The sequence below is a fragment of the Dromiciops gliroides genome, chromosome 4, assembly GCF_019393635.1.
Source record: "Dromiciops gliroides isolate mDroGli1 chromosome 4, mDroGli1.pri, whole genome shotgun sequence".
Classification (NCBI taxonomy): Eukaryota; Metazoa; Chordata; class Mammalia; order Microbiotheria; family Microbiotheriidae; genus Dromiciops; species Dromiciops gliroides.
Genome location: NC_057864.1, coordinates 425,884,672 through 425,910,906, shown reverse-complemented (window position 1 = coordinate 425,910,906; position 26,235 = coordinate 425,884,672). Strand labels below are relative to the sequence as shown.

The following is a 26,235-nucleotide window of genomic DNA, read 5'->3' as shown; positions in this document are numbered from 1 at the left end:
TTTACATCATCCTAACATAATAAACTCATCTTCATACCTTCTTTCTATGTAGAATCCTTCTTACTTCCTAATGGTAAAGTTCTTAGAAGTTCTCATCTTCCCATATAAAAAGGCAGACAATTAAACTTTATTGAATCTCTTGTGATTTCTTTTTCATTTTTACCTTCCTGATTCTTGTATTTTAAAGTTAGATTTTCTATATAGCTCTGGTTTTTTTGTCAGGAATTCTGGAAAGTCCTGTATTTCATTAAATATCCATTTTTTCCCCTGAAGGATTATAATGTTTTGATGGGTAAATTACTCTTGGTTATAATCCCAGCTCTCTTGGCTTCCAGAATATCATATTCTAAGTCCTCTATTTCTTTACCGCAGTAGTTGCTAAATCTTATTTGTTCCTGTCCATGGTTCCATGATACTTGAATGGTTTCTTTCTGGCAACTTGAAGTATTTTCTCTTTGACCTGGGAACTCTGGAATTTGACTATAATATTCTTGGAAGTTTTCATTTGGGTATCTTTCACATGGTGATTGGTAGATTTTCTCAATTTCTATTTTATTTTTCTGTTTCATTTTTTTAATTTTATATTCTCTTCTTCAAGGATATATGGATAGTTTTCCTTGAAAATTTCTTGAAATATGATGTCTAGACTCTTTCTTTAATTGTGTCTTTTAGGTAAATAAATTATTCTTAAATTATTTCTCCTCAATCTATTTTCTAGGTTTGTTGTTTTATATTTTCTTCTATTTTTTTCCTTTCTTTTGATTTTGTTTTGTTGTTTCTTGATGTCTTGTGGACTCATTAGCTTCCATTTTCCCTATTCTAACTTTTAAGCAATTACTTTCTTCAGCTAGCTTTTGTACCTCTTTTTTCATTTGGCCAATTCTACTTTTTTCAGGTGTTATTTTCATCAGTGAATTTTTGTTTCTCTTTTTCCATTTGGCCAATTCTGTTTTTTTCTGTCTGTTTTTAAAAAAACTAAACTGTTAATTTTCTTTTCAGAATTTTCTTCATTTCATTTCTTTGTTGAATTTTTCCTCTACCATTTGCATCTGATTTTGAAAATCTTTTTTTTTTAAACTCTATCCAGGAATTTTTGTTGGGTTTGTATTCAAATCACATTTTTCTTTGAGCTTTTGCTTATAGCTCTTTTGATTTCATTGTCTTCTTCTGAGTTTGTGTCTTGATCTTCTCTATCACCATAGTAGATTTTTATGGCCAGGTTCTTTTGTTGTTCTTTGCTCATTTTTCCAAACTATTTCTTGATTTGGAAATTTATGTTAATGTTGGGCTCTCTTCCTGTTTGGGGGGGCACTGTCTCAAGAAGCAAAAGTTACAATGAACAAAAAATAAAGGCTTACATATTTAGTTGGAAGGTACCTCAGAGTTCATCTAGTTTAATGTCCTCATTTTTGAGATTAGGTCACCTACAGGAGCTATATGACTTGTCCATGGAAATGTAGGTTATAAATAATAGAGGTGGGGCAGCTAGGTGGCGAAGTGGATAGAGCATCTGCCCTGGATTCAGGAGGACCTGAGTTCAAATGCAGTCTCAGATACTTAAGGCTTACTAGCTGTGTGACCCTGGGGCAATTGCCTCACCAAAAAAAAAAAAAAAAAGAATAAAAAGAATAGAGGTGGGATTCTAGCCTTAAGTCCTCAGATACTAAATCTAGCACTCTTCTCCCTGTACCATGCAACTCCTCCTCCTTCTCCTCCTCCTCCTCCTCCTCCTTCTTCTTCTTCTTCTTCTTCTTCTTCTTCTTCTTCTTCTTCTTCTTCTTCTTCTTCTTCTTCTTCTTCTTCTTCTTCTTCTTCTTCTTCTTCTTCTTCTTCTTCTTCTTCTTCTTCTTCTTCTTCTTCTTCTTCTTCTTCTTCTTCTTCTTCGGTGGCTAAGAATTGGAAATCAAAGGGATGCCCATCAATTGTGGAATGGCTAAACAAGCTATGGTATATGATTGCAATGGAATATTATTGTGTTCTAAGAAATGATAATCAGGATGATTTCACAAAACCCTGTAAAGACTTACATAAACTGATGCAGAGTGAAGTGAGCAGAACAAGGAGAATGTAGTACACAGTAACAGCAATGAAAAATTGTGAATGACTTAGCTACTCTCAGCAATACAATGATCCAAGAAAATCCCAAAGGACTAATGATGAAACATACTATTCTTCTCCGAAAAAAGAGCTGATATTGATTGAATACAGACTGAAGCATGCTATTTTTCACTTTCTTTCATTCTTTTTCTTTTATTCAAATTTATTTATTTTAGTAAAAATGACTAATAAGGAAATGTTTTATATGATTGCACATGTATAACTAATATCTGATTGCTTGCCATCTCAGGGAGTGAGTAGGGGGCAGGGGATGGGAGGGATAGGATTTGGAACTAAAAACTTTTTTTGAAAGTTTTAAAAATTGTTTTAAAATGGAATGGTGGGAGAATAAAATATATTATAAAAATAAAATAAATAGGGTGGCTCAGTGGTTCATTGGATAGAATTCTGAGTCTAGAGTCAGAAAGACTCATTTTCCTTGGTTCAAATCTGGGTTCAGACACTTCCTAACTGTGTGATCCTGGGAAAGTAGCTTAACCCTGTTTGCCTCAGTTTCCTCATCAGTAAAATGAGCTGGTATCTAGTATCTTTGCCAGGAAAACCCCAAAGGGGGTCATAAAGAGTTGGGCATGACTGAAAAGACTGAATAACTACAGATATAAAGATTACAGATATAGATCATTTTTCCCATCTGAGTTCTTGTCCTCCCCCTGAAATCTATCCATGGAGAACCCCTTCTCTAATGGGACAATGCTGTAGCTTTTTTTCTCTAGCGAAAACCCTTTTCGTACTCTCTTGTCTTAAGTTGAGTCTCTGTTTACATCAACAGTTGGTTTTATGTTTATTCTGGTCTTCTCCTGGTATGCATCCTTGTTTGTTGGGGATTTGTTACATTCTGAGCAAAGAATCCCTTATTGCAAAGCATCCTCTATTCCCAATGCAAAGGAAATAATGATCACAACTTATAGATGCAGAGCTTCAGCATCTGCACATTGCTCACAACAAGCCTGGGGTATAGGCAGTATTTGCTTTCTTACTGTTTCCCATTATTTCTCAGATAAGAAAAGTGGGATACAGAGATGTTATAATTTGTCCAACATAGCTCTTAAGTGGCAGTATCAGAACTCAAACCCAAATATCTTGACTGCAGATTTAGTGCCCTAATGTGGTAAAATAATGGAATTTGGCAGACTGATTGGGATGGGCCACACCTGGCCTGTCCTGAGTGACATATGCTGCTGATGTCAGCAGCAGAAACCACTCTCTGATCGAGTTTGAAGGACCTCACCTTTTGGGGGAGGGAGAGTAAACGCTCCCTGAGGGGAGCACCCTTTCTTTCAGGTCATGCAAGCTGCAGGAGCAGACAGGAGAGAGATTTTTTTCTTGGCAGTTTGTCCCGTGGGCCCTGGCTGCTTAGCTGTTTCCCATTGAAGCTATGGACCCCAGGTGGTGAGTTAACAAACAAGCCCTGCTCTTTTGAATTAGCTGAACTGGAAGTGAGTTTGGGGATTGTATAGACTTAGGTTAGATTTAGGGGAATTATCCATTTTTCTTTTCCCCTATTCCCTTGTTTTATTCCCATTAATAAAATCTGATTCATCTGTGGAAAAGAGGCTGTTAGGCTCCTTTCTTATTGGCCTGGGAGAAGTATTGAAAAAGGCAGTTTGGAGGGAAGGGAGCTTTGGACCTCGAGGTCCCTCATTATTTTTGGGATCCCAATATTACAGCGTCACCCAATTAACTCTCCCCATATTAAATTTGGCCACTACACTTAAAATTAAAAATTCATTTGCTTTCTGCTACCGTGGACTTTTTCACAAAGTTATGAAACTGACAGATTGGAGAATATTACAGATATAGTAAAACCAGATTGTAGCAAAACCAAATTTCTCATGCTGCTCTTATGGAAAATATAGAGAGACGTTGAATGGATAACAGTCAAATGATATGGCTTCAGAATTGGCCAGATCCAAAGAGGAGTCATAATAGTTCTGTTCGGGAGGAAAGTCACAGTGGAGGGCCCCAGGGATCTCTACTACTGAACTCTTAAATCTGTGACTTGGATAACAGCATATATGATGAGGCACTTAGCAAGTGTGCAGATGACACAATGCTGGGGTGGGAGGAAAACAGCTAATGCTCTGGAATACTGTTATGAGAAAATGTTCTCCAGTTACACCAGCTCTCTGGTTCTCTTCTAATTCTCCCTTTGCAGGGCTCACATTTCAGCCTCCTAGCAAGAAAGCTCAGGCTCTAAAACCAAGTTTCTGTAGCCTGTGTTGGAATAAGTGGCCTTCGTGCCAGTTGGGGTCTCTTTTCTGGACGCTAAAGAATCAGGCTTTGTGAAAGTGTCATTTATGCACTGCCTACCTGAAAGGGTCACTTTGAGGACAATGCTTTGCCAACCTGAAGTGTTATCAATTTATTTTGTGCATTCATTCATCCATTGGAGAAGACAGAGGAGACAACTGTATCTGGACAATATGATACAAATCCTTTGGTGAAATAGCAGCATAGTAATCATTGTCACCAGCTATAGTAATGTAGACATCACCATTAAAATGATTGATTTTCATTATATGACATCCAGTTCCCTTTTCCTTTTCTATCCGATCTGTTAGTAACTGAACATACTGTGTCCTGGTTGATTTGCTATCCAAACTCTTTTCTGTCTTTCCTAGCTACATCTAAAATATTAGTCAGTAAGGTAACTTTGTGGATAAAATGCTGGACTTGGAGTCAAAAAGGCCTGAGTTCAAATCCCGACTCACTTATTAGCTGTGTGGCCCATAGCCAGTCACTTCTATCTGCCTCGGTTTCCTCATTTGTAAAATGAAGATGATATCACCTATTTCCTAGGATTGTTGTGAGGATCAAATGAGATAATTTTGTAAAGTGCTTCCATAAATGCTATCAACATCATCACCACCACCATCATTATTCCTATCACATGTATTAGTCTTCTTGTAGATCTTATGTTGGTAATGTGGTTAGACTGAATATTAGTTCTTTGGAGATACAAAATTGTACGTGTCCTATTAAAAGGCTTATAAGTTGAGAGAATTTGCAAAGGTGTAAAAGTACACGCTATTTCCTATCTTTCCTCCTCCTGTCCACATTTCATCCAAATCATCCCTAATACCAGGCCTCTACACAATACTCCAATCCACAGCTATTCAAAAAAGCCCTGACATACTCTTCATTACATAGCTATTTCATTGACATTGTCAGTTAGTAGTTTTCTTTTTATCATACCTGCAAAATCTATCTAAGCCACATACTTAGTGAATAGTGAATTGTCAAAGAAGAGAATATGAAGTACAGTTTTGGGGTCATAGTTAATATTCTCATTGCTTTACTGCAGCCAGATAACCTTGGCTCCCAGAAGTTATCTGAATACCGTGAATCATCATAATTATCAGATAATACATATCAAGCATTAGAATGAACAAGGTGGTGGGTAAGCTGTATACAAAAATAAACTTAAAAGGATACATGTGCTTTTTTCCCCCTGGGATCATATATTCTAATGCAGTGACAACATAAATTTAAAAATCACGAAGAATTGTCTGTTTTTGTTTTTCAAATGATGGGTCTCACAGAAACACAAAATTGAAAGTTGGAAAAGATCTCAGTCACCATCTTATCCTGGGGTTCCTAAACTTCTTTGTATCATGGATCTCTTTGGAATTCTGGGAAAGCCTCTGGACTCTTTCTCAAAATAATGTTTTTAAAGTGCAAAAAATAAAATACATAATATTTCAAAGGAAAAAAGTTACATTTATCAAAATATATGTATGTATTTTTTTAAAATTCACATTTGTTTAATGTGAAGAACCCACGATCTAATCAAACTTATATCTGAAAAGGAATTCCCATTATGATGTGTCCAACTAATATATATATATATATGTATGTGTGTGTCTGTATATATGTATATATGTGTATATGTGTGTGTGTATATATATATATTCCCCTGTTTTAAGGAGAGAGATTACATTTCCCCCCAAGTGCTACTTATTTTACTATGCTTTTCATCATTATGATTAGTATATTAAATGACTTGTGGGTGGGAGAAAATGCTGATAAGGAAGGGATAAAAAAGAAGATAGCCTATGAGTGAAAATCAAGAAGATAAAGATTGATGGATGGGGAGGAAGGCAGTGCCTTAGCAAGAGATAGTTACATTATGTACCATGTTTTGGTTCTTTCCCAAACTCATTTCCAATTTATACTGTCCAGATAAGAGGCAGGTCATATCAGGTGTGTTCATTCTCATGTCTTCAAATCAAAGCTCAAAGCAACAAAGTAAGTGACAGGAGTTTTCTTTCTCCAAAGATCAGAAGGTTACTGTGATACACTGCAAAATTTAGACACCTATCAGGTTGTTCAGAGAAGTCATGGATCCACTCTGTAAGCTGCATTATCCCTGTGTGTGATGGAGGTAGTTACTCAGCTGAAAAAGGTTTCTTCAAGGTCACCAACAATCTCTCAGTTATCAAATTCTTTCTTTTTGACTTCTCTGCAGCATATGATGCCATTGACTAAACCCTCCTCCTGAATATTTTTTCCTCTCTAGATATTTGGGTACTGCTCTCTGTAAAAATATTTTTAAATGACTAGCCTAATTTGGGGGGCTAATCTGACTGGGGTACTTATTCTGGGACTGTTGACTTGCTGGCTATCTGACTTCGTTAATTTAATGTGGGCCGTTTATAAAGTTCCACCACACTGCTCCACTCCCAAATTGATAAGCAAAATATTAAGAAGCCTCTTAACTAAATAATCAAAGCAGAGTTTATTTATGAGATACTATTTCAAATTAGGAATACAGGGAAATAAAGTACAACCTGACTGCTTTCCTGCGGTCTCTTTCCCACCTGCTGAGCTTCGAACTTCTGGAATACAATAAGGGCCTTAGCCGCCTCCAGCCTCAGGGCACATTACACTTTCCCTGGTTTGTATTAAGGCCTGTAACCTTGTCAGCCCCGTCTCTCCTTTTCTGAACCAAACTCTCCCTCGCTCCCCTCTAGTGAGCCTTCTAGCCTGACCTCCTCTAGTCAGCCTCTCCTTCAATCTTGTCTATCTAGTCTGTCTTCGCTCCTCTAGTCACCCCCCTCCTAGTCCGTCCCCCTGGTCTATATATACCTTTTCTTCTCTCCACTCAAATCTCGGGGCTTCCTTCGCCCCCACAAACCAAGCTAATCCACCAGAGCTGCAGCTGGTGGGGGGGGGGTGCTCTCGAGCCTCATGCCTCAGCACAGGCCATCCGGGATCCTTCAGAGAGCTCTGCTCAGGTCGGAGGGACCTAGGGGCTCCCCCCGCCACCCCCGCAGCTATCTGACCTGGCATCTTGCACAGCCCACGCTTTTCACTCAGTTGAAGCTGAGGAGGAGGGGGAGAGACCCCGAGGGCCTAAGGCTTTCTAATCTCAGCCTAAAGGTAGGGTCCCCAAAACAAAATAAATTTCCACATCTCCTAGTTCTACCTGCTTCCTGTCTGACTGTTTTGTTTTTTTTTTTAATCAGTCTCTTTTGCTTGGTTTAGTATCCTTGTCCTACATCCTGTGATTGGATATTCTCTAGGGGTCTGTCCTAGGCCCTTATCTCTATTTACATATTACCAAAGGGACTTCTCCAACTGTATGTCTGCTAGCCATCCCAAACTTGACATGTCCAAACCAGAACTCATGATCCTCATCCTAATTTCCCTATTTACATGAGAGCCCTGCTGGCTTTCCAGTCCCCCAGGTTCACAACCTGAGGCCTGTAGAAATATTTTTAACTGGCTGGGCCTAATTTAGGGGGCCTAATCTGACTGGGGTACTTAATCTGGGACTTTTGACTAACTGGCTATCTGACGGCTATTAACTTAGTATGGGCCATTTAAAAATTTCTCCACACTCCTCCCAAATTGATAAGCAAAAGATTAAGAAGCCTCTTAACTAAATAATCAAAGCAGAGGTTATTTATGAGATACTATTTAAAATTAAGAATACAGGGAAATAAAATGTACAACCTGGCTGCATTGCAGCACATCTCTTTCTACCTGCTATGCCTGGAACTTTTTTTAATACAATAAGGGCCTTAGCCGCCTCTTGCCTTAGAGTATGTTCGTTCCACTTTCCCTGCTCAGCTCCTTTCTTCTAACTCTGAGCCCCTTTCACTTTGTCTATCCCCCTGCGTCTAACTTTCCTCTCCGTACTGCCACCACTGAACCCCTGTGTTTCTCTCTCACCGACCTCTCCTTCCGTTCTCCTAGTGCTCCAGTGTCCTTTTGTTCTCTTAATCTTCTGGCCTCTCCCAAGCTCCATACAACTGCCTCTTGCTCTAGTCCTTTAGCCTTCTCCTGGTCCTTCTCCGTTCCCTTAATCTTGTTAGCCCCCTATCTGTTCTTCTAATCTTGTCAGTCCCCCTGCGTCTAACTTTCCTCTCCATGCTGCCACCACTGTTTCTCCCTCACCAACCTCTCCTTCCATTCTCCTAGTGCTCCAGTGTCCTTCTGTTTTCTTAATCTTTGCTTTCTCCAACCTGTATCCTGTGCTGACCGCTTCTGTGCTCTCCGCTGCCTCCTGTTCTGTCTGCTCCGTCAGTCTGCCCTCTGCCGCCTTTGCTGCCCCTCTAATCTCGTCAGCTGCCCTTTCTCTTGTCAGCCCCCTCAGCTGGCTGACTCTGGATACTGTGGGCTGTCTCTGAATTTCTCTTAATCTCGTTAGACCCCCTTAATCTTGTCCGCTAGCCTCCCTTGCCATCTAACTCCCAGATCTATATATATCTTACTTCTCTCCACTCAAATCTCAGGGCTTTTTGCGCCCACACACACACCTAACTAATCCACCAGCTGGGGTTGGGGAGGCGCTTAAGCCTCCCGTGCGTACCATACCCAGGGCTCCAGGGGCCTGTGTCCCCTGCTGCGGGCCTGGAACCTCAGCACGGGCTACGCCAGAGCCTGGCCTGGACAAACCCAGGATCTCTCGGATAGATCTGCTCAGGGCGGAGGGAGCTGTGGCTCCCTCCCCCCAGCTGTCTGACCTGGCCTCTTGTACAGCCCACGGGGCTTTTTTGGCTCAGCTGAAGAGGAGGGGGATGGGCACCAGCACCTCCCACACAGAAGAGACCCTGAAGGCCTAAGGCTTTCTAATCTCAGCCCAAATGTAGGGTCCCCAAATCAAAATAAATTTCCACAGGCCTCATCAGTTCTTTATTCTCCCCAGTCTCCTCTCTTTTCTTTTGAAAGCCCTTCATAATCTAGCTCCAGTCTAAATTTCCAGCTTTGTTACACATTACTCACTTTTATGCATTCATTCATTTCATGCACACTCCAGATTCACTGGCTTGCTTGCTATCCTTGTACACAATACTCCATCTCCCAACTCTGTCTTTACACTGGCTGCCTCCCATGCCTGGAATGCACTTTCTCCTTACCTCAGGCCCATGAAATCTCCATCTTTATTTCACTTCTCAGCTACCACCGTCTATAGGAAACCTGTCCTAATCCTTTCCATATGCTAGTGCCAGTATTGTACTTTATGCATTTATAAATATTATTTGCTTAAGGGGTCCCTAGGCTTCCCGAGATTGCCAAAGGGCTCCATGACACGTAAAAAAGTTAAGAATCTTTCATTTAAAAGCAGCAAGGTGAGTTTGAATCCTGCCACAGACAATTATTGCCTATGTGACCCTGGGCAAGTCTCTTAACCTCTATTAGCTTCAGTTTCTTCATCTCTAAAATGGGCATAGTACTAATACCTAACTCACAGGGTTGTTGTACGGTTCAAATGAGATACTGATGTGAAGAACTTTGCAAATCCTAAAGGGCTATATCAATTCTAGTGGCACAGTGGATAGAGAACTGAGCTTAGAGGCAGGGAAAGTTGGGTTCATGTTCTGACTCTGACCCACATTAGTTTGGACATGTGAAGTCCAAGTGCTTATGGACAACCCTCTAAACCCATAAGTTGTATAGAAGGTTCCAACCTGTATTGGTAGAGTATGTTTCTTCATGTGGAAATTCTCTAAATCAATGAAATCACAAAGTAGAAATATTAATATGAGATATATAGACATTTCTATTCATACACATAGGAAAATTAAATGCAATGCTCAAATTATGGTATGTATCCCCTAGAGTTATTTCATCTGTGCATATGAGTGTGTCTATAAAACACACACATATAAACATATATACACATACACACATACATTTCCTAGGCACTGCAGATGGGCAATAATTTGGATTATATAGGAAGAGAATATCAGGCTGAAATGCATTTTGGAAAGTGCACTGTTTTCAGTAATCCCAGACTGCTCATTCCTGCCAGAGCCCATCTTCTTAACAGCAAGAATCTTTCAGTGATGCTATGTAGCTGTGAATCATAGAACAGAACCATCTCAGAATCCAATAGAGATAGGTATAGTTCTTATAAATGGGCTGCAAAATTTTACCGATGATAATTTGTAGTTGGGAAATGGCGTAAAAGATATCAAGGAAAAGAAAGGGAGGTAGGCTTGTCATTAAGTAATAGTGAGGAAGAAGAGATGAATAGCCTGAGGGTTGAACTGGTATTCACAAAATATTAAAATTGCCATGAGGCTCTTTCTAGCACCTTGGATAGATTCTTTGTGGAAAGAAATGAATAATCACACAGAATGAAGTATGGAGGGAATATGAGCTACAGTGATGGAAGGAATGCCTACCCTGCAGTCATCTTGGATCCACCAAAGTATTCATTCAATAATATGGTGGTAGCAAAAATTAGAAACCTTTTTAGTGTGCAGATCCAATGGCTAATTATAGAAAAGCTATCCACAGCAAGGACTTTATTCGGCACAGTACAATGGGGAAATCTGAACTCGGTGAGAAGCTGTGTTGTGAAGTTCTATTCAACTCAATAGGCATTTATTAAGCGCCCATTACATAACAGTTACTGTGCTGGACTAAGATGCAAAAAGAAAAATAAGTCCCTGCCCTCAAGGAATTTACATTCTATTGGGAGGAAACAACCTGTACAGAGAAAATAAAATACAAAATAGATGAAGCAATTTCCATGGAAATGGCACTAGGATTACACAGGAAATCAATTATATCTAAATACAATTATCAAAACATTTTTTTTTTTAAGTTCAGAAATTCCAGGTTAAGATCCCTTGTCTTAAATACATCCCTTTTTTGATACACGTTGAGTAGGTAATTTAAAGTTATCCAAATCTGGGAATTTCTGTGATGGGGTAGAAAATCTCCTTCCTGAGAAAAGTGAAGCAGGCACTGTTGGAAGGTGCTAAGTGTCTGTGGGACAGGTTTTTTGTGGGGGGTTTTTTGTTGTTGTTTTAATATTTGCAATAGACTATTGCAATATTGAAATTACAATCAAGTACCTTTTATTGTTTTTCTTAAGCAGACCTGTCAATGCACAACTTATCACTTTCTGATTTAAGGAAGGGTAGTTTCTCCATACAAGTTGTACGATACTTTATTTCCTCCTCTGCTGCCAAGGACAGACATAACGATCCTAATCAGGATGTTTTGTGGAGGAATTGTCAGAAATGATTCTCTGCTAAGAAAGCCTAGACCCAGACTTTTTTTTTTCCAGAGTTGAAAAATATGTTACAGGGGACTTGCTTTTGATTCTAAATTATAAGGAATCTTTCAAGGCCCTCAATTGTGGCAGCATTTTGGCTCTTGATTGAAAACATTAACAATATATATTGTTTTCAGGAAAAAACACAAGTTGAAAGGCTGAAGTAGAAAAAGGTTTATAAAAGGTGAATGTTTTATTCTAAAGTCTCAACTGAGCTGTCCTTGAAAACCAATCATTATTCAGCCAAGGTTACTCCATGAAGCATTTAATTGGTATATTACTTGTGGCCCCAAATGAGACAGGGCTGGATTTGGAAATTTTTTAAAAAGCATTTGGTTTAACTGAAAAAAAGCTTAGAAGGTCAGAAAAGGTAACCTTTAACTCTGGGAAGATTAATTTGCAGGCATATTGCTTGTATAATACTTGGCTTTTGAAAAAAGAGCAGCATGTTGACTAATACTAATTCTCTTTTCTGTGGGAACTGTGACTAAGGGGAAAGCAGAAGTTTTCTTTGCTTCACTTGACTAAATTGCATACCTCCCTCCCCAGCAAACTCTTTTTTTTCCATTTAAGAAATGATTGAAGAAAATGGGGGTGTTGAGGTTGGAGAAGAGAAGACTGTGAGAAGCCAGGATAGAGTCAATGATGATGTGTCTTTAGCTATTTTTAGTGCTGTCATGGGAAAGAGGGAATAGATTGATTCTATTTTTCCCCTTAGGGTAAACCTAGGAACAATGGGGAGAAGATGCAAGGAAGCCAATTTAAGTTAATGTAAGGGCAACTTTTTTAAGGATTAGAGCTGTCCAATAATGGAATCACTTGTGAGTTTCTACTCACAAGCAGTGAGTTGTAGTGAGAAGTAGTGAGTTTCTATTCATTGGAGGTCTTCACGTATACATGGGCTGGATGGCCTGTGGTTGGGTATATTTGTAGAATCACAGAAATATAGATCTAGAGAAATAAGGGAGCTCACAGGCTATCAATTCTAACCCCTACCCCCACATTTCATGGGTAAGGAAACAGACCCAGGGAGATAGAGTGACTTGCCCAGTGTTTCACAGGAACTAGATGTCAGAGGTAGGATTTAAACCCAAATCCTCTGATTTCAGTGTTATTACTCATTCTTAATGTTTTTAATATTTGTTTATTTGTTTCTTTAGAATTTTTCCCCACCTTACATGTAAAAACTAATTGTAACATCGATTTTTAAAATGCCATTACTCTTTCTACTGTATCATGATTCTTTTTCAAGTATGGGTTTAACCAGCTGGCCAGTTAGGTCCCCCCCTACTCTGAAATTTTGAGATTCTTTGGTTCATAAAAACCTATCTTTTATCTCTTATTAAAATATTAAGACTAGAGGTGTGGGGTTTTTTTTGTTTTTTGGGTTTTTTTTGCGGGGCAATGGGGGTTAAGTGACTTGCCCAGGGTCACACAGCTAGTAAGTGTTAAGTGTCTGAGGCTGGATTTGAACTCAGGTACTCCTGAATCCAGGGCCAGCGCTTTAACCACTGCGCCATCTAGCTGCCCCCAAGACTAGAGGTTTTTAACCCTTTGTGTATATGATGAATTCCTTTAGCAATGTGGTAAAGCCTATGAATCCCTTGTCAGAATTATGTTTATAAATGCATAAAATAAATACATAAGATTACAAAGGAAACCAATTATGTTGAAATAGTTATCAAATTACTTTTAGAAGTTCAGAGACCCCAAGTTAAGAGCCTGTGTTATACTCAGAAAACTGTTGTTCCAGTCAGTAAAATATGCCTAAACAGTTAGAGGGGTGGTGATTTTTCCATATACCAAGAATAATGTGAAATAAGATTAGGGAGACTCATATAACTAGTGATTCTGGGTTTGACCTGGGTCAAACACCAGTGTGCCCAATTCAATGAGCATAAAAGAAGCCTTCTAATCACCTCATAAAAATCAATTCAGAGGAGAAGGGGCTTGCTGTGAAGATGGAGAGGTCTTAGATATTAGGACATAGTTTCCTGTCCCCCACCCCCACCCCATGGGATGTAGACAGAGGACTTGGCAGACCATAAGTGGTGACCCGTACTGGGGAATCTGCTGCTAGGGAGAGGAGCAGAAGAGATCAAGGGAGAAGCCCACCTGCAGGTCTTATCACAGTGGAAAGGAAGCACCTTCTCCACACAGCTGCCAAAGTGATTTTCCAAAAGCACAGGTCTAGTCATATCATTCCCATACTCAGTATACTCCAATGGTCCCCTCTTGTCCTTAGATCCAGTACAAAGTACTTGTTTGTTTGGTGTTTAAAACCTTTTACATCTTGGTTTCAACGTACCTTGCTAACTTCATTGTACTTCCCTTAACATGGATAAACATTGTAGATGGACAGTGAACTGGAGCCATAACTGAAAAGAAAAAAACAGTAGGATGAATCACATTTGAGAAATTATACAATGCTTTTAACAATCAAGCTGCTCCATGATGCAAAACCAGAATTTTTAACATCAGTATTCTTGTATTGATGCTACTGGGCTATGAGTCATAGAGCATTACAAACTCCAGAGAACAAAAATCACAAGTAATCCCAGAGAGCAGTGGAGAGATAGATCTGTGGGCACAGTAGGGTGACATATTTCTTTTTTCATTAATAAAAGTATTTTATTATTTTCCAGTTACATGTAAGGGTAGTTTTCAACATTTGTTTTCATAGGATTTTTAGTTCCAATTTTTTCTCCTACCCTCCTTTCCCTCCCTCCTCTCCAAGACAGAAAGCAATCTGCTATAGGTTATATATGTGCAATCACATTAAACATATTTCTGAATTAGTCATATTGTGAAAGAAGAATCAGAGCACAAGGGAAAAACCTCAAAAAAGAAGGAAAAAAACAGCCCCAAAGTAGAAACAGTATGGTTCAATCTGTATTCATAATCCACAGTTGTTTTTTCTGGATGTTAAGAATGTTTTCTATTATGGGTTCTTTGAAATTTTGGGGGGACCATTGCACTGCTGAGAAGAGCCAAGTCTATCACCATTGTACATCACACAATGTTGCTGTCACCATGTACAATGTTCTCCTGGTTCTGCTCCTCTCAGTCAGCATCAGTTCATGTAAGCCCTTCCAGGTTTTTTCTGAAATCTACCTGCATGATAGTATTCCATTACATTCATATACCACAACTTGTTTAGCCATTCCCCAATTGATGGTCAATCACTCGATTTCCAATTCTTTGCCACCACGAAGAGAGCTGCTATAAATATTTGTATACATGGGGATCCTTTTCCCTCTTCTATGATCTAGAGTAGTATATTTCTACAATGACTTGAGCACCAGAAGTTTTGTTAAAGGTATCAGAGATGTATGATTGGAAAAGGGAAGTTTTCTTGGGAAAGATTTATGATTAGAAAAGAGTTGATAAATAAAAGGAAGAATAATAGATATATAGCCCAAGTACTGCATCAGTGTCTATAATGTCAAAATACAAAGGAGAACAACTACAGTACATTGGATGGACCAGTTAAGGAAGATCAGTGGGAAATTGTAGATTAAAATCACAGAGGATTAGAAGGCATTGTGTTGATCTGTACTATTGAGGGGACTATCCATAGCTGTTCTATTGAGGTACTGGAATTATGTCTATCAAGTACATCCTAATGTACACTGTTCTAATTATAAGTATTTTATAGTATTGCATTTGGTATCAATTACACATAAGATGGAGTGACTGGATAACTGGAGAAGCTGGTAGAAATTCAACTTAAAAAATATTGACAGGGGGCAGCTAGGTGGCACAGTGGATAAAGCACTGGCCCTGGATTCAGGAGGACCTGAGTTCAAATCCGGCCTCAGACACTTGACACTTACTAGTTGTGTGACCCTGGAAAAGTCACTTAACCCCCACCGCCCTACCAAAAAAATATCTCTCTCTCTATATATATATGTTGACAAAGTGTCTACTATGTAGCAAGGTCCTGTGCTAGGTCCCAGTAATACCAAATCAGAAATGAAATACTCTTTGCCATTAAGGAACTAACATCCTAGGGGGCAGGGAAAATTCAATATGTACACAGACAAATCAATACAAAGTAATAGAAGTGATACAAATAAGATATGGCAAAGATAATTACGAATACTGTGACCTTAAAGAAACACCAGTCTAGCACCAGGTAAAATGGGACATGGAGAGGAAGGTTTTGATTTTAACAAAAATTTAGAGGAAATCATTGCCAGGTTTGGAGTGAACAGAGAGACTTTAAAAAATTACTTTAACCAAAATGAGGTGAACAAAATCCTCAGTAGTAAATGAGATTGTATCACGCTGAGATATTTTTTTAAGAATTTTTAGCAACAAACTGATGCAAACTAACAGCAGCAAAAACAACAAAATAATGCCTATTTTTCCTTTCTACTGTGCCCAAGACCTTATGCCTGCAATAAATTGCAAGTTTATCTTTCTTATACTAATTCAATTCTAGCCCCAGTGAAGGGAAGAATTAATAAGTTCTTGGTGAGTTTGAGCTGAGCAAGCAACCAATCTGAACTCTTCAAGAAGAAAAAAAAATCCAATTGCCAACTTTTTCTGCAATTTCAGGAGTTGTTTCTGTTTTTTTAAGCTGGAATCATCTAAATAGACCTCACTCTTGGCTACAAAAAAAAAAATGAGATCTAGCAATTACTAAGATGGATGCCTCTCCCTCTTTTCATTTCAATTTCCATTACAGGTGTTACCACATCTGCAAACTTCCTGGAAGAGTGATGGGAATCCGATTGCTCCGATTCTCTTCCATCATCATCCTTGTGTTACTGTTGGTGGCAGGTGCTTTGACTACGTTGCTTCCTAACATAAAAGATGATAAAATGCCCACTTCCCGCAGAGAAGCAAAACCCCAGAGCCAGTCTGCCCTGGATTCCTTCACTCTCATCATGCAGACATACAACAGAACGGATCTGTTGCTGAGGCTGTTAAATCATTACCAGGCAGTACCTCATCTGCACAAAGTGATTGTTGTCTGGAACAACATTGGGGAGAAGGTGCCAGAAGACTTGTGGAATGCCCTCGGGCCTCATCCTGTCCCTGTGATTTTCAAAATACAGACTGTGAACAGAATGAGAAATAGACTCCAGACTTTCCCGGAGCTGGAAACCAAAGGTAAGGAGCAGATGCGTTCTCAGTGGGATTCCTGCTGCTAATAGGGCAGCGTTTGGGTTTTCCGCCTTCTCACCTGTCTTAGTTGTCATTAAGGGTGGTAAATTGAATCATCTGGGAGTGCTTGATAAAAAATAAGGACTTGTTCCCCAGATGCCTAGAAACTTTTCAAGGTTAGGGGGAAAAAACCACATAATACAGGGTGAGCCAAAAGTCACAATGTTTTAATAACTTTTTGAAAATTATTTTTTCTTTACTTTTCACCATTTTTGAAATTAGATTTTTTACACATAATGTAAATTTATTTCCTATATATACTGTATATAATACTATGATATTGTTAATTAAAAACAAAAAATAATGAAGTTGTTAAACATTGAAACTCCTTCGTGACTTTTAGCCCACCCTGCAAGTATATTGTATATCCACAAATATTTAAATCCCAAATAGTTAAAGTTTACTATGCTTAACTTTTTTTTTTTTTTGCCACTAATGTCAACCCCTCCAGATAGCACTTTTTGTTTTTAGGGACATTTTGTGAGGCAGAAGCTCTCTTAAAATTATTTGTGTTACTTATTTGTCATTTCTTTAGCTTACTAAAGGATCATTTATGTCCCTGGGCCATTGCAAAAATCAATTATGGCCCAATTAGCAACTTTTTTCCCTACTGGCAACTCTCCTGAGGAATACATGTGCTAAATGGGCACTATTGCCAATTTTTTTCAATTAAGTGATTTCTATAGAGGAGAGCTCCATGAGTAAATCTTCATACCTTTGCCTTTTTCCTAATTTTTAGTTTCATTTCCAATCTGTTGGATTCAAATGGTTTCATGTCTTCTCTTTTCAGCTGTTTTAATGGTAGATGACGACACGCTAATTAGTGCTCATGACCTCGTTTTTGCATTCTCAGTTTGGCAGGTAATGTTGGCTCTTCTTCATAAAGGTATCTTATAAAGTCTCACCTAAGGAAAAGCAGACTATTCTTGGAGCGCTCAAAACATGGAAGAAGTTATTTGACAAATAGAACCACTTGTCTGAAGTCAAATGAGATTGAACAGTAGTTGGCTCAAACTGGATCTCAGACCTCTTTTGATATGCAGCTGTATTGTTGTGTGCCAGGGCGGAAGAGTTGGAAAGTACTCTTGAGGGGATTGTGGGGAAGTGGTAGAGTCTGGTGATTTAAAGCCATAGTATCTTAAATTGAAAGTCAGAAAAATCCTTCAAGGTCAACTAGCCCAACCCTATCATTTTATAGGTGAGGACAATGATGTTCAGGGAGGATAAGTGAATTGGGTACAGAGGTTGAAAGATTTGAACCCAGATCCTCTGAGCCCAAATCCACCCTCATTCTACTGTACTTAACTGCCTTGGAAGGAAAGGAAAAGAAAAGCAGGTATATGGAGGGCAGTAAAAGCTAATTCCTCCTGTCCCCAAGGACTTTTTTCTTTCCTTTTGGATAAAAGGAAAAATTGAAGCCTGAAGGGGGATGTTTTTTCTTTAACTCTTGACAATTTCTCTCACTCTTGGATTCCTCATTTATTAAACAAATTATAAAATTGGATTGTCTAAATTATTCAGTCACTCAGTAAGGATTATTGGAAACTACTTTGTAAACTTTTAAAGTTCTATAGAAATGTAAAGGATTTTACAAATTGTTTCTCTATTCTTCCTTTTTTCTGTTTATTTCAGGGAGATCCCATTGCAATAAACTCAAAGAGCTTTTAGCCATAATGGAAATTTGTTGTATCCGAAATAAATGGGTCCTTGTCTGGGACTATGGAATTTTGTTGTCCTTATACAGTGATTTGGGCAACAATGCTGTTTGTTGTATTGAGATTTAACCTCTATCATAAAGCAAAGAGAATCTGCTGTCTTTAAATCAATCAGCACACAACATTTTTAGCACAGAGTGGGTGAGACCAGAGTGTAAGACCTTCTTCTCAAGTAACTTGGCCTCTTGTTGAGGAAACAAAACCTGCATTTATGAAGTGAGAAAATAAGTATATGCACGGGGCCAGTAATGCCCAGAACACTTATTTATAGATGAGGAAATTAAGACCTACTGTGTGCCAGGCGGTTAGGTGGCACAGTGGATAGAGCACTGGCCCTGGAGTCAGGAGGACCTGAGTTCACATTCGATTTCAGACACATACTAGCTGTGTGACCCTGGGCAAGTCACTTAACACCAAGTGCCTCCAAGGAAGGAAAGGAGGGAGGGACAGATGGAGGGAGGAAGGAAGGAAGGAGAGAAAGAGAGAGAGAAAGAAAGCAGGAAAGAGAAAGAAAGAGAAAGAAAAGGTATGTTAGAGTCCAGGTTTGGGGATCAATGGCATCAAATACACTATTAGGTATATAACATAGAGTCAGAGTCAACTGGATGGCACAATGGATAATCTCTGGCCCTGGAGTCACAAAGACATAAGTTCAAACCTAGCTTCAAACACTAGCTTGTTTCCTTCCTTCCTTCCTTCCTTCCTCCCTCCCTCCCTCCCTCCCTCCCTCCCTCCCTTCCTTCCTTCCTTCCTTCCTTCCTTCCTTCCTTCCTTCCTTCCTTCCTTCCTTCCTTCCTTCCTTCCTTCCTTCCTTCCTTCCTTCCTATATATCAGTGACTGCTTGATGAGAGTAGATATCAGAGGATTATGAAGAACTTTGCCTAGATGTATGAGTTGTCACCACTGCCAAAGAATTTAAGCTCAGTTTCAAGGGAGATCCCATAGAATCCCCTTTCCTAAATGTGAACCCCAACAAACAGCTTTTGCTATCTGTTTCATTTTTCATTTTCCTATTGGACAAATATCAGTCAAATACTTACTGTGATGACATCCTGCAAGAAAAAGGAGACAAGTAATATGGGCCCTAGCCCCATGCAGCTGACAGTCCAATATAGAAGGCATTAGCAAGTGTTAAATATGGCAGGTCTGTTGTGCATGGCAGGCAGTGTGGCTTAGTGGATAAATACTGTGCTATACTTGAAATCAGGAAGACCTGGGTTCAAGGCCCACTTCTAGTAGTATTTACTCTGTGTGACTCCAGGTCAGTCACCTAAGTTTCTAAACCTCATTTTACTCATATATAAAATAGGGCTAATCATAATATCCATAAGTACCTCCCTCCCAGAGCTGCTGGGAGACTCAAGTGAGATAAGATTGCTAACTTCAAAACATATAGGTCTCAACTATTATTAATATAATTTTTAAATTCCATAGTATGGTATCAGCTTCTTTTTTTGTTTGTTTGGAGTTTTTTTGGTGTTTTTTTTTAAGCTTCTTTTTTCCTAACTCCTAGTTATAACAAGTTGGATATTTTTATATGTCTCAGAACCCTTATGGAAAATAGAAATGTTAAATCAGCGTTATAGAACGGGAGGATAAATATGACATTTGACATTAAGAAGCATTGTGTGTGTGTGTTACATAGTAGAATGGTTGTCTGAATATACATTCACAGTAGCTGGCTTTTACTCGACACTTTCTAGTATTCACACATTCATCTGAAATCAAAACTGACCTTGCACCCACAGCCCCTCAGAGGCGGCACAGGGCATTTAAAGGCTGGGTTTCCTAATAAAGAAACAACAGCTTTGACTGTAGTAACTTCTCAATTTGCTACTTGGGACATTTTCACCTCATCAAATATTCATTCATGATAGGTAGCCACAGTTCTCTGCAACGATCAGCATTTTTTCACAGCTTCAATTTTTACATCACATCTAACAAAAGGGGCCAGAGGAGGCCAGGCTGAAAGCATAACCTTCGATCAACAACTAGAACTTGGTGCCACATCAGCAGTATTTCAGGGCTTGTATTGACAGAGCACACAAAAGCAAAATTTCCAATAAGAGACTGCTGTTTGAAACAAAGGGCACCGTTCTGCAAAGAGCACAATAGAGTACAGCACCTCAGTTCTTAACAGCACACACACCTTAGGGCATGCCAGACAATCAAACAGTATCTTAATCTTGCTTTATAAATCTGTTGTTCTTTGGGATAGCAGTTTCAGGTTGCCCCCAAGATGTCCCTAGGAAAATATGTTGCCATCCCCTTCCTCCTTCTTCAGCTTTTCTCTTTCAGTTTCCACTGGAATTGTAGAATCTATCCTGGGATTGCCACAGCCCTTGAACCCAACATGGGCTTTTTCCCTTTTCTGACCTTTGTGCAACCTCCTCTCTTCACTGCCTCATGTTTGTTATATATAAAAGTAAATAAGATAGGGCAGCTAGGTAGTGCAGTGGATAGAACACTGGCTCTGGATTCAGGAGTACCTGAGTTCAAATCCGGCCTCAGACACAACACTTACTAGCTGTGTGACCCTGGGCAAGTCACTTAACCCTCATTGCCCTGCCTGCCTGCCCCCCCCCCCAAAGTAAATAGATAAAGCCCCGTGCGGTTTAAAATCACCTTTCCTGTAACAAACCTATGAAGTAGACAATACAAATTTTAGTATACCCATTTTCCAAATGAAAAGAACTGAGACTCAAAGTTATCTGACTTACCCATAGACTCACAGTTAAGTGTCATCATTAACATGCTAGCCTATGCCTCTCCTCATGGGAAATGCTGGATTCTTTCCACTGTTACCACACTGCTGCTTCTTCTTTCTTCTTCTTCATCATCATCATCTTCTTTTTCCTCTTCTCCCTCCTTCTTCCTCTTCTTCCTCCTTCTTCCTTCTTCTTCTTTTTTTTTGAGGCAATGAGGGTTAAGTGACTTGTCCAGGATCACACAGCTAGTACGTGTCAAGTGTCTGAGTTCGGTTTTGAACTCAGGTCCAACTGAATCCAGGGCCAGTGCTTTATGCACTGTGTCACCTAGCTGCCCCCACCACACTGCTTCTCAATGTCAAATGTCATATATATCCTCCCGTTCTACAATACTGATTCAACATTTCTGTTTTCCGCAAAGGTTTTGAGACATCTCCTTACTCAAAAGGAATAAACACACAAACCAAAAGGCAATATTTAAAATCCTTATCTCCTTCCTTCCTTCACTTGATAAACATTTAGTGCCTGTTGTGTGCCAGGCACTGTGCTAAACACTGGGAATACAAAAGGAAGCAAAAGACAGTCCCTTCCCTCAAGGAGCTTACAATCTAAGGGGGGAGATGACATGCAAAAATGGTATACAGAGCAAACAATTATACAGGATAAATAGGAAATGATTAAGAGAGGGAAAGCACTGAGATAGAGGGATTAGGAAAGGCTTCCTCTCAAAGTTAATATTTTAGTTGGGACCTAAAGGAATCTGGGGAGGTCAGTAGTCAAAGAGGAGGAGAGAAAGCATTGCAGGAATGAAGGACAGCTGGAGCAAATGCCCAGAACCAGGAGGAACAGCCAGGAGGTGAGTATCACTGGATCGAAGAGTATATATAGAGGAACAAGGTATAAAAAGACCAGAAAAGCAGGAGGAGGATTGGTTATGAAGGGCTTCCGATGCCAAACAGATCATTTTGTATTTGCTCCTAGAGTCAATAGGAAGCCACTGGCATTTATAGGTGACCCCCATCATACCTGTGTTTTAGGAAAACCACTTTAGAAGCCGAAAGGAGGTTGGATTGGAACAGAAAAAAGACTGGAAGCAGGCAGTCCCTTGCTATTGCAGTGGGCCAGGTGATGGGTGATGAGAACCTGCACTAGAGTGGTCCTAATGTCAGAGGAGAGAAGGGGCATATTTGAGGGATGTTGTAGAAGTGAAATCAACAGACCTTGGCCTTCACAACCTGGCCCCCATCTACCTGTTCACCTTTTCTCTTCACACATGCTATAGTCCAGTGAACCTGTCTTGCCTTTGTTGACTGTCCCCTATCCCCTACCCCAATCACTAGTGCCATATCCACAAAATCCCCTATTTAGTGGCTCTTTCATATATACTTCTATATGTACAAGTTGTCACCTTCAAGAGAATATCAACTCCCTGAGGGCAGGAATGATTTCACTTTTGTCTTTTCTTTGTATTCCCCAGTGCCTAGCACAGTTCTCCGTACATAGTAGACCCTTAATAAATGCTCTTTGATTGATTGATTTTTTTTTTTTTTGGTAAGGCAGTTGGGGTTAAGTAACTTGCCCAGGTTCACACAGCTAGTAAGTGTTAAGTGTCTGAGGCCAGGTTTGAACTCAGGTCCTCCTGATTCCAGGGCCGGTGCTCTATCCACTGTGCCACCTAGCTGCCCCTGATTGATTTTTTTGTTTGTTTGTTGTTGTTTTTAGTGAGGCAGTTGGGCTTAAGTGACTTGCCCAGGGTCACACAGCTAGTAAGTGTTAAGTGTCTGAGGTCAGATTTGAACTCAGGTCCTCCTGAATCCAGGGCCGGTGCTCTATCCACTGCGCCACCTAGCTGTCCCCCCCGATTGCTTTTTAAAAGTCAAGAATATGGAGACTAAAACTGAAACAAAATCATAAAACCATTCCAAACTTTTGATAATTTTATATCTTTCTTATAATCTCAAAGCATTTTTAAAATGACCTAATCAAGCTTCATTTTCTATCCTTCTACTATACATTATATCTATTATATCAATCAATTATATATCCTTTTCTTCCTTCCTTCCTTCCTTCCTTTTTTTTTTTGCAGGGCAGTGAGGGTTAAGTGACTTGCCCAGGGTCATACAGCTAGTAAGTGTCAAGTATCTGAGGCCAGATTTTGAACTCAGGTCCTCCTGAATCCAGGGCTGGTGTTTTTATCCACTGTGCCACCTAGCTGCCCCTGCATTATATATCCTAAGTAGATGGTGTCTACAGCCTCATTTTATTTTTAATTTGTTTATTTTTTGGTTGTTTTGTTTTGTTTTGTTTTTGGGTGGGGCAATGAGGGTTAAGTGATTTACCAAGAGTCACATAGCTACTGTCAGGTTCCCCTGAGTCCAAGGCCATGCTTTATCCACTGCGCCACCTAGCTGCCCCAACAGCCTCATTTTATAGACACGGGCTCAATTTATTTTTTAGCAAATTCCAAGGAAATGTCTACAGTCTTCTGTTGTACTAGAATTTTGTGGTATTAGATGGATAATGCTTATATTACATGGGCCATTTGCAAAGGCCTCCTTATACAAGAGATTTGTGTCACAGTAGAATCTGACCTGCAGAGTGATCCTAGCGGACAGAAATACAACTACTTGTCCAGAGTTAGACAGGAAGTGAGAACAAATGATGTCAGGAATAGAACAAAGGTGACATACCAGCTGAATTCCCTCTGCCGAAATCAAACTGATTTCAGTGTCTCTCTTCTAAATTGCTACTGCACTAACTGTTACTTTTCCCCTCCTCCTTGCAGCAATTTCCCGATCAGATTGTAGGATTTGTCCCTAGAAAGCATGTCCCCACTGCTTCAGGTGTTTACAGTTACGGTGGCTTTGAGCTGCAAATACCAGAATTTGGAAATGGAGACCAGTATTCCATGGTGCTGATTGGAGCATCATTCTTCAACCGCAAATACCTCGAACACTTCCAGAAACAGCCAGCTACTGTCCACGCTTTGATAGATGAGACCCAGAATTGTGATGACATCGCCATGAATTTTATGGTCGCCAAACACATTGGGAAGACTTCCGGGGTATTTGTCAAGCCTGTGGAAATGGGCAATTTAGAAAAAGAGACCAGCAGTGGCTATTCGGGCATGTGGCACCGGGCAGATCACTTCTTGCAGAGGTCTTATTGTATAAATAAGCTTGTGAAGATCTATGATAGCATGCCCTTAAAATACTCCAACATTATGATTTCCCAGTTTGGTTTTCCATACTATGCCAACCACAAAAGCAAAATGTAAAGTAAATGAATAAATAATAATCCCTGAACTGCTTGGGTATTTGGGTAGCTTCTCAGTGTTAAGTTTTTATAGCAACATTATGGACTGTTGCCCCCCTCCAAAGTCAAAGGTGGTCACAAGGTTGGGAGATCCCTCCTTCCTTCAGAAATAGAGATGTTGCTGGTGTTGTGGCCAGGGTAGGCCTCTTGTTAAGGGATTTTATCCAGGTGCATAACTTCCTTGGTTTGTGACATCACTGTTTATATTTTGAGACTGTTTTCCTTCTTTGACTCCTGGCATTTGCCTTAAGGATTATAACCAGCTGTCTCCAGTGTTTGAAACTCATGAGACATTTCTCTCAGCTTTCTCATTTAAGGCTGCTTACCTTCATCTCAAGCCTCAAATGCCAGTTGGGCTCATGAAAAAGGACGAGTCCTGTATTGTGGCTGGGAAAGCCATGGAAGAACAAGTAAATTAACCTCACATTTCATACAAAGGGAGAAAATCTGAAGGCAGCTGCTGAGTCCTCTGCTGGCCAACCCAGCCTCTCTGTCTACACTTAATTCTGCAAACCAGGTTGCAGCTACCCCTCCTTTTGTTTTCACTGCTGGGTCTCTCATGACTTGGTGGTTGTCTTGTAGCTAAAGAATGTCTGGTTGCTAACTTCATTTTTCCAAACATCTACTGCACGGATCACAGAAAACACAGCCCATGTTAACTTATATGCAGATGAAAGTCTAAAGGCGTATCGAGATGCAGGTTGTGGATTTCGTTGCTAAATCTGACCTTAAGAATGTACACTCATTCACTTGTATACTTTGCATCAAGTTTACATCATCATTTAAGAAATGCATACAAGCCAGTTCTGTTTTAGAAGAATGTTACAACAGGGATTTAATGAGATCATGTATGTAAAGCACTTTGTAAACTTTAAAGTGCTCTGTAAATGTGAGTTGTTATTATGTTATTATTATTATTAGAGCCTGGCAGAGGTGCCCTTGTAGAATTCTAATAAATGAGTTCAAACCCTATCTCATTGCATATCAGTTATCTCATGAGTTCTCACCTTATTGCATCTGTTGCACAAAGTCCATTGGACTTGAATTCTCAGCGTTGAGTGTATCCCTAGTCTCTTGTCTTCTCTTTGTAGGGCAACAAAACAGTCTCCATTCTGAAGAAAAATCCAGTTAACATAGTCACAGAAGAATTAGAAGTGAATCCCAAATCCAGAAAATGTGTATACAGTGAGTTGCAGCAACTCACTTTTGTGTCGTTGTGATCGCTCCCTTTTGGTTCATTCTCTGTATTAGTATTTGTCTTCAACACAGGTGTCTTGTGCTTCACCCTTGTTCATTAGCAGTGGCAAAGTATATGTCAACGTGAAGCTAACCTTTATCTGAGACTTTGTTTTGGCTTTGTTTTGCTGAAGCGACACAAATGGATTTTTTTCTGATTGCTAACTATGATAAATAATAGTAAAATACTCACAGCTGATGGCCCATCCACACTGATCCCTGCAGCATAGTGTGTGCTCTGTTTTCTTCTTATTGATGCTCATTTGTGATTTCCAATAGGGGCCTGAACCATTTTTTAAAATGTGAAATTAATTTTTTGTTTTGCCAAAACAAAGTGTGACTTAGCAGCATTTTTTTTGGTCAGATGGTGGGAGCTGAAAAGGGAGGTGGGAAGAATGGCATCCTTTTGGCAGATAAATAAATAAAGCTTTTACCATCCCTGTGCAGTATG

General features: G+C 39.6%; 1 protein-coding gene across 1 annotated transcript in view; it reads left to right on the top strand.

Annotated features, from left to right (window-relative positions):
- Window positions 1-25,530, top strand: part of EXTL2 (exostosin like glycosyltransferase 2) — a 33,380-nt gene extending 7,850 nt beyond the window's left edge. The window contains exons 3-5 of the mRNA XM_044001554.1: window positions 16,329-16,756; window positions 17,601-17,671; window positions 24,019-25,530. Of these exons, the coding sequence (XP_043857489.1) occupies window positions 16,329-16,756; window positions 17,601-17,671; window positions 24,019-24,510 (991 nt within the window). The 3' untranslated portion in view covers window positions 24,511-25,530. The remainder of the gene's footprint in view (window positions 1-16,328; window positions 16,757-17,600; window positions 17,672-24,018) is intronic.
- Window positions 25,531-26,235: the final 705 nt, after the last annotated feature.